Raw genomic sequence first — 9236 nt, 5'->3', positions numbered from 1 at the left:
AGATCCGTCGGAAGGAACGGTCAATATTTTTTTTATTTCATAGAACTTAAACCACAGAGGCCACTTTGGCCTTTGAAATTAGGAAATTAAAATTTCTAAAAACCAAAATCTAAAAAAGTAATAAATTATATATTCTTCTAAAAATATGATAAATTAAAGGGAAGTGTACAAAAACAAATTTTAAGCTTAAAATAAGTTAAAAAGTGCCAAAATTAAAACAAGTGATATTTAAGGTAGTTACCTTATATATCACTTGTTTTAATTAAATAAGTAAATAATTAATTACATTATTTAAAAAACTAATTAAATAAACGAATGAATAAATGTTAAAACCTTGTCCATACTATTTACAAAATGAGTGTTTATTTAATTTTATATTGCCTTAGCTTACATTTATAATTAATATGATCCATTAAAACCATTGAAATTAGCAATAATTTATGTATTTCAAATATTTCACTATATGGAGAGTTCTTCTTCAGATTATTATTTTCTGAAACAAAAAGCTATACAAATTACAAATTTTAGTTAGTTTTAAATCATCTTATTTTAATTTTATTTACTAATTAGTTATCTAAAAACTTAAGCATATACTTTCATTATATACATCATTAGAGATTATTATTTACAAGAAAATTTCAAATTCAAATTTAAAAAAAATTAAAAATTGTAATTGTGGAACCAAATTGAATTATTATTGTTAAAACGAATATTAAAATGTACAATTAATAAATTACATTACAATTACATAATAATAATTAGAGTATAATATTTATTAAAAAGGTAATTCCTAAATAACAGTGTACAAGTGAGTTAAAAATCACCAATAATTTCATCTTTTTTTGTGTAAATAATTATATTTTTATTTTATAATTTTCCACCTTCAGTCTAAACAGATGGAATTATACAAATTGTTATAATTTTGATTTTTTAAAATATTTTAATTACATTATATATGGTCAAATATATCGTGCACCTCAATCTCGAGTAGTATGTATTGTATTATTATTTTAATATAATTATTTACACCATATTTACAACTATACATTACAATACATTCACTGGTTAAGAATAATTACTATTAATTAATAACGTTGCCTAAAATTCGGTCAAAACAAAAAACCAAGAAGAAAAAGAAAACAAAACCTGTCTTTAATCCGGCAATATAATTTGGTCATACATTTACGAGAAACAAATGTACACTAAGCACGATGTGCACTAAGCATCCATACTTAATTACGGTCTTAGCGTGTATGGGCGGACATTCATAACATACTTAAGTGATATAAAGCAACTTCAAATACGTTTCATCAAGTTTTTAGTTAGTAAAAAGAAAAAAAAAATGTCGTGGAGAGTGATGAAAAACTATTATCAATTTGTGGAATTTTACCAGTAGACATTAAAGCGAACTACTTAATAGGCATCGACAATTTTATACTTATAAATATAAAGAGACGATTGAGAATAAATATAACACTACCTCCTAGTATTATATTTATTCTTAATCGTCTCGGGAAAAAATAATTTATTGAGCCAACTGTGAAAAACTATTTTGGAAAGAGAACAAAAAGGTGCATAGTACCCAAAATCTTTAATAATATCAATTACCTCACATTTAATACAAACGTCACTAAACCTTTTTTAAAGATAAAACTGAAAGATTTTTATCTTAAAGAATCAGACAAGGGCATAGAATGTTATTTTTTGTATTTTATATTATAGAATAGAAGAATAGATATAATATAAAATAGATAGTACAAAAATAGATATAATATAGATTAGATAGAACAAGAATTGCAATAGTTGTTATTGTATTTATTTATTTTTTTCTTATTGTAAGGTATGTATGGTCAAATTATAATTGTCGGTTTAGTAGTTTAGTATTAGGATGTTATTTTTAGATTAATGTAGTAATGTAAAGACCGATTATTTAATATGAGCTCACGAGTTCACTAAAAAAAAAACAAGACACAATCAAAATCACCAACAAATGAAACATTCAAAAAGCACTAAAAATTCGGCCAACTTGCATAAGATAAACTAAAATCTACCGCGACGCGACCTAAACACGCGCGTTGGATAACTTGACCTGTTGTGATAGTTTTCCCGATTATTAATTGAATTATTATTACTAGGTCGCGTGTTCGAGTTCACGTTAGCCTGGTTGGTGAGATGCATTACGTAGATACCCCCGGGGGAGATGACGAGGCGGGTCGCCGGGGGTCGGTGGTGGCCTCAGACGGTGTCGATGTCGCCGACGTTGATGCGGTCCTCGGACGCTGTGACGGAGAAGCCGAGGATACGGGCGTCCACTTTTAACATTTTGTTCTTTTTGGATTTTTTCCCTTTGCCCTGTAAGTTGATTGGATGGTTAGTTATGATGAAGATTAATGTATGAAGAATTTGTTTCCATAATATACACAGAGTGGAATTGTCAGCACCACTTTAAATGAAACCACAGTTTTAATTACTACTACTTTAATAAGTACGTCACACGAAATACAGGTATGGATAAAAATCGTGAAATGAAAAAAAATCCTACGTCAAAACTGTTGAGGTACCTTGATTAATTTCTTTAGTTCTGGGTTTGAAATATTTTACGCTATATGCAGTTTCAGTAAAAGGAGCGCCGCCTCTTCCACTCTGTATAAGGTGGGCAATCACTTTAATATTATTATTTTTGTTTAGGATTATACAACAATTTTTGAAGATTTAATATATCATTAATTCACTTTACTTGGCAAAATTTTGCAACAGAAGTAGCAAAGCAATTATTCGCTTAAAAAACTATAACAAAATTTAAATGTATATATTACTTGGCAAAATTTTGTAACAGAAGTAGCAAAGCAATTTTTCGCTTAAAAAACTATAACAAAATTTTAATTTATATACTAGTGGGCCCGTGCGGGGCTACGCCCGCTTGAAATAGAGATATTAATAAAGAAATTTAAAACTAAAGATTCAGTCAATTCAGTAAAACAGTTGTATAAAATAATTGTTACGGCAATTAGCAAATTTGTAGAACTAAGTACTTTAAATAGACATAACTTTTTTATTTATGAAGCGATTGTAATAAAATAAATCCTATATGTTTTTGGAAGATTGCCAGTATCCAACAGTGGAAACTGCATCTAAATCGGTTAAGCCGATTCTGAGATTAGCGATTACAAACGCACGGACAAACAGACAAAAATTTTAGAAATCATTGGTTTGGGTTTTATTACGTTGATAAAGGTTCCCAATAACATTTTTTTTAAATATCTTCCAAATACAGACATAGACCCTCTTACGATTTTATTATAAGTATAGATTATGATCATTTCGCTGTACATAAATAGTATATAATACTACTTCTCATACAAAAATATTTCAGGGACAGAGTACCCTCTTTCCTACCCAACCGGTGAACCGGTGTACCTCGGAATGGGAATCGAACCCACGACTGTTACGTTACAATACAAGCTTATGCTGATGCGCTATATCGGCCTCTAAATACTCCACACTCAACATACTCCCTATAATAAATTTCCCTTCTTTCAATATAAATATAGTAATGAGACTGAACTATCAACATGATATGTGTCGCTTATCTTCAATTGATGGTCAATAAAAATAAAAAAAAAAACGAGTAATATTTTTTTTTAATCGCAAATTAATCGAATTTTATAAGCTTTACGTATACCGCATATCTGGTACTAGCGGACGCGCACAACTTCGCATGCTTATTTGCGCCCTTAGGGTGAGTTCTAATAAATTATGAAACAGTTGTTCAATTAAATATTTTTAAGAGTCTAAAATTCGGTAAAAAAATCGGTGCAGATTCAAAAAAAATCCATACAAACTTTGAACCCTTGAATTTGTCCAAATTTCACGTTTCTATCGTCAGCTGTTACGGCTGTGCGTGCGTCTTACCCCAGTCAGTGAGAACATGTCTCTATATAGATGTATATACTACTATTATATATATATATATATGAAAGACAGGAAAAGACATATTTACAGGGCAAAGAAATGAAAATAATTATTTCCCCCCCGAGTAGGAATCGAATCCACAGCTGTCCTGTTCACAGTCAGCTTTAAAAAAAATACATTAAATATTATAAAACTCAAGTATTCATCTATTCGCCAAGAGATGGCACTGCTATTTAGAATACAAACATATACTTCGCGAAATATTTCAAATGCATATTATCGCTTAGCTTGCATTCAATCAATACCTTCTATTTGCTCTCACAGCTGTCTCTTTCAGGTTATATCTACTGCTTCAACACCACACAACAACTACATCACATTATCGCTATATAAAAAATTAAGTCGCAAAAGCAAAGCTCTCAATATATTATTTACAGATGTGCATAGTTCATGGCAAAACAAGAACCTTCGCAGATTTCCATAATTTTTATAATAATATATTTTTTGACATTTAAAATGTACTTAACTACGTTTGCAAATGAAAAAAGATGTAAAAAAACAAATCTTCAAAATATACTTTCAAAAGTTAAACTATAACATGGAATTATTATATTTAAAGAAATAAATATAAGGTATATAAAATAAATTCGCACAGGCAGTTAGAGGCCATCATGGCACAGTGGTAGAGAGTGGGACTTTAAAAGCGACACCTGCGGGTTTGATTTCCATTGGCAGAATGAATTATCACTTCCACTCATTGGCTAGACATAACAAGGCGTTATGCAACGTCACTCGACACTAGATTCATTCTGCTTATCCTAATATTAACAAAACATGGCGTTAAGTTACATTAGACTCACGCCTTTGCTTCACAGCAAATTGACTTAAAAAAAATACATTAATTCACGTAATGTCAGATGACACTTTTCTGTCAAATCATAGTATGCAATATATTTATAGAATTCCAAATATTTCCACGGTTTTCCATGATCATCATATTTTAGTTGTAAATATTATGTTAGTATAATTTTAAATTATTATATTTTTTAATTATTAAAAATTTGGATACATCTACAAATTTTAGTATATTTACATTCTTAGTATTAATATCATCTAGTCTATGTCAATTACAACGTAATCATATTAATATTTTCGCAATAAGCTCTATTAGACGACGCTATACTTGTGGGTTCGATACCCATTCGGAGGTAAATCGTCATTCCACACGTGACGTCTCGGAAAATGCACAGAAAGCGAAGAACGGAGTGTCTTACACTGGGTTCCGTCTGATATAGCGTGAAGCCATATATAATATTTTTAAAATCTAAGTATTAATATCGCCTCGGCTATCTCGATTACAACAAAAGTTTAATTTGTATATTATAAATAATAGTCATAAAAATTACCAAAATATATAAAAAAAAACAAATCTTTATATACTACTACCAATAAATATAAAATTACCTTGACCTCTTGGTCGATGAGCGCGGTACGCGGATTCACAGCCATCGCGGGGGAGCATAGATCGTCCGAGGGGGTCACCGTGCCCACGCGGAGAAGTTTAGACCTGAGAAAGAAAAAAGGGCAATAAGAAAAAATTGTATTTCATGAATGGAGTTATTCGTGCAATCTATAACTTAGGCCCTAAAGACTCGTAAGGTAAAAGTTTAAAGAAATCAATATCGATATTGACAGTTGCATCTCAATATATTTTTGAAAATGTTATGTACGTTAAGAAAAACATTAATAATTTTACCAAAATCCAGTCTATTTTTAAAGGTATCATTGTCACAAATAATGAAATATGTATTTGTTTAAAATAAAAAAAAATAAGTCCCGCCACTAATTTTTGTGAACTGGTGGTAAATTATTTGAATTTGAATGTATCCCGCACACATCAAGGTAGGCAGAGGGAAACTGGATAACTAGTGTTAAGACACAGTGCTCTATAAATGTCTAATACAATGAGAAGTAAAAATTAAATAGTGATTTTAGTGATGAGTGACTTAAAGAGTGGCAGATCGGCAACGTTTAGTAGTATTTTGTAGTAGTGTTTACACACACACACAACACAATTATCAATATAAATAATCAGGGTAAAACATCAAAACCAAAAGGGAAATCAATCCCGTACCTTCTCTCGAGGAACTGTCTAGCAAAATCGTTAGAGTCCTTTGAATCGCCCAAATAGCATTTCACATAGTCCTTCACTTCGTACGGCGACTCGATGTCTTTGAGGAAATTGACGAATGTCGGCGCTGGAATGTTAAAAATCAATACTAAAATATCACTTTAATTATTCTTTAAATCGTTTAATGTCAACAATATTGTTTATTATAAACAATTTTAACAGCGGTTTTGTCCTACACATTAATGAAATGGAAAAAACGGTAACGAGACAAAGCGAGCCATTGAGTTCCGCCACTCAACATACAATGCATATCTTGTTATATGCGGGATACCGCGTGAAACCGCGTGAAACCAAGAATAAGGAAACAACAATATGTAAACATTTAGAATTTAAAAATATAGTAATAAGCTACTAAGTTATCTGCCTAAGAAAAAATATATAAAAATAAGGCCATATTGGAGCACTGTGTGTGTGTGTGTGTGTGTGACTGACTGATGGTTGTGGGTTCGATTCTATATATTATTTTCATTTCCTCACTCTCGTAACAAGACGTGCGTCCAGTTTCGGCACGCGATACATGTCTCTATGAATTTGAAAAACGGAGTGTCTTAACATTAGATTCCCTCTGTCTGCTACAACGTAAAACTAAAAAAAACATTCTTATTTTGAAAATGTATAAAAATGTTAACGTGGCGGTATTTGAAGACATTATACCATCAATTTTTGAGCTCCACGGCGCTAAACACGTGGTGCACCACGCCTCAAACTCCGCCATTGGTGTCGTTTCTTTTTTTGGTGGGAATGCTGTTATTTTTTTCTTCTTTTCCACTTTAGATTCTTGAGGTTTGTCCGATTTTGATGAATTTGGCTGCGTGTCCCAGAAGCCGCCTGGAGTTTATGAAAAAAATATATATTATATGTTTGTGTGTGTGCATATTTGCATTTGTGCTTATTTTTTTGTTTAGATCTGTCAATTTAGGTATATATAAAAACTAGTGCGCGCGCAGCTTCACATGTATATTTGGACCCTCAGGGGTGAATTCTAATAAACCGTGAAACACGTGTGGAAAGAGTTATTGCTGCCGGTAACAGGGTTAAAGGAACCTTAGCTGCATTAATGAGACGGCGAAACGTCCGCACAGCTTCGCATTTGGCCGTACGTACGTACGACGTTATATGCCAGCGAAACGTGGTTATTACAGAAGAAAGATAAATGCCGTGAAGATGCGTGATATGCGGAGTCAGCTTAGCTGATCGAATCCGCAATGAAGAGATACACAGAAGGACAGGTACTAGCGAGGATATCACGGTGAGAATGAAGAAGAACGTGCTCAGATGGTTTGGGCACGTCGAACTAATGAGTGATGAAAGAATGGGAAAAAAGATGTATGATGGAAAAGTGAGCGGTAAGATAGGTAGGGGGAGACCTCGGTTGACCTTCAAAAACACATTATCAAAGATACTGGAGGAAAGTCACGTAAAAAGCATGATGATCCCCGGAGGGCATGTATGAAGAGTTCGAGGACAGTGGATGAGGCGAAAGAGGCATGTAGACCCGTAGCGTTTGGCGCTCCGTTATCTCTGACTACCCCGCTAGGGATAAAGCGTGTGGCTATGTATGTATGTATGTATGTATGTATGTATGATAGAATAATATAGTTATTTTATAAAACAAGAGTAACACAAAAAACTACTTTTATCTTAAATTAATCATTAAAAAAAATAATTTAGTAATTTGAGTCAAAGTGCGTCGAGGTCGAGACCTAATTGAGGCGCTAACGTCCGCGTCGCCATAGCAACGTGTATGATACTTTATTCAACAGCGCATATTATTGTCAAACGTAAGGTGAGTACGTTATATTTATTATATTAATTTATGTATTATTTACTCATTATTTAAATATTATCATTCAGCACCCTTTCTCTATAAAACATATAACTGTGACAAATTTCATATATAATACTCTGTCCGCAGAATTTTCGTAAAAAGGAGACAAAGTTCTTGCTTCATGTTTTTTATAAAAATATCAAATCCACTAATAATACAAATATTCATTCAATATTAGATTCTTGTTGTATTGTAAAGTAGTAGAAAGTAAATTTTATCTAAAATAAAGCTTTATATTTGTTTATACGTCTCTCTATACACATAAAATATAAGTACCGTTCTGCGGATTACCCCAAGGCGCATGGTTGGCGGAGGGTGCGGGTTCTTCCACCGGCGGTGGTTGCGACTGCGACTGCGACTGCAAAGCGGACTGCCTACGGGTTTCCGCCTTACAAAATATTAAAACCAAAATCTATAAAAAATATACATACACAAAAGGTCGGCTTGAACAATTAATGTGAGGTAATATTAAAGAGTCTTCCTAAAACAAATTTTCCAGTTTTATAATATCAGTTTACATAGTTATGAGAGCTTAATTTTTTAGCTAGGCTAGCTTTTTTAGCTAGTTAGGCTTAATTTTTCATTATTTAAGAATATATATAAACCTACCTAAAAAAGCAAGCAAAATAGAGTTAAAAGAAGACTTAATAAAAAATCATAATCTTCAATGAATGAATTAGAGAAATATATATTTTTTCAATATATTAATTAATTTAAGTACTATATACCTGTATAGCGACCAGGCTGGGCCCGATAGCATTGTTCGACACTTTCTTCGTTTTAGCCCACGCCGCATTCTGCTGCATTTCCTTATCCGAAACATTAGTTAAATATATTTTAATAACTGGATACTTTTTTAATTTATATAAAAATAAGAAATAATATATACAGAGGGAACCTAGTGTTAAGACACTCCGTTCCCCTCTTTCTGCCGAAAGGCAGAGGAGGCATTGCGTATTGAGAGGCAGAACTGAACGTCGCATAAACAGTATAATAATATTGTCAATCAATACCACAAAACAATTATATAAAATATTAAATAATACTTCGTCATTCACCATGTGTTTTACTACTCATATTTTAGATTTTTTTACAAAATAAATAGGATTTTTTTTCAGTTGAAACTAGACTAAGATGAGAAATTCAAAATATTCTTTATTCAAATAGACTATTACAAGCACTTTTGAATCATCGAATGAACATATAAACAAAAAGCTACCACCGGTTCGGAAGGCAGTTCTGCTGAGAAGAGCCGGCATGATATATTTTACTATTTTTACTAACTGCGAGATATAGATATTATTT

The 9236-nt window shown here is 31.9% G+C and overlaps 1 protein-coding gene across 4 annotated transcripts in view; it reads right to left on the bottom strand.

The window, feature by feature from the left end:
* Positions 1-430: 430 nt before the first annotated feature.
* Gyf (GIGYF family protein Gyf) overlaps positions 431-9236 on the bottom strand; it is a 45101-nt gene continuing 36295 nt past the window's right edge. For 2 of the 4 annotated variants that reach the window (XM_085206715.1, XM_085206716.1), the window contains exons 23-28: positions 8660-8740; positions 8208-8319; positions 6758-6931; positions 6047-6170; positions 5377-5479; positions 431-2352 (exon numbers count right to left, since the gene is read on the bottom strand). In XM_085206715.1, coding sequence (XP_085062841.1) covers positions 2236-2352; positions 5377-5479; positions 6047-6170; positions 6758-6931; positions 8208-8319; positions 8660-8740 — 711 coding nt within the window. In that variant the 3' untranslated portion in view covers positions 431-2235. The remainder of the gene's footprint in view (positions 2353-5376; positions 5480-6046; positions 6171-6757; positions 6932-8207; positions 8320-8659; positions 8741-9236) is intronic. The other 2 variants (XM_085206717.1, XM_085206718.1) reach the window with 2 other exon arrangements.

The sequence above is a fragment of the Heliconius melpomene genome, chromosome 21 (assembly GCF_056956725.1).
Source record: "Heliconius melpomene rosina isolate 202511_hmr_F chromosome 21, ASM5695672v1, whole genome shotgun sequence".
Classification (NCBI taxonomy): Eukaryota; Metazoa; Arthropoda; class Insecta; order Lepidoptera; family Nymphalidae; genus Heliconius; species Heliconius melpomene.
The sequence above is the reverse complement of the archived record's forward strand: the minus strand, read 5'-3'. Positions and strand labels throughout refer to the sequence as shown.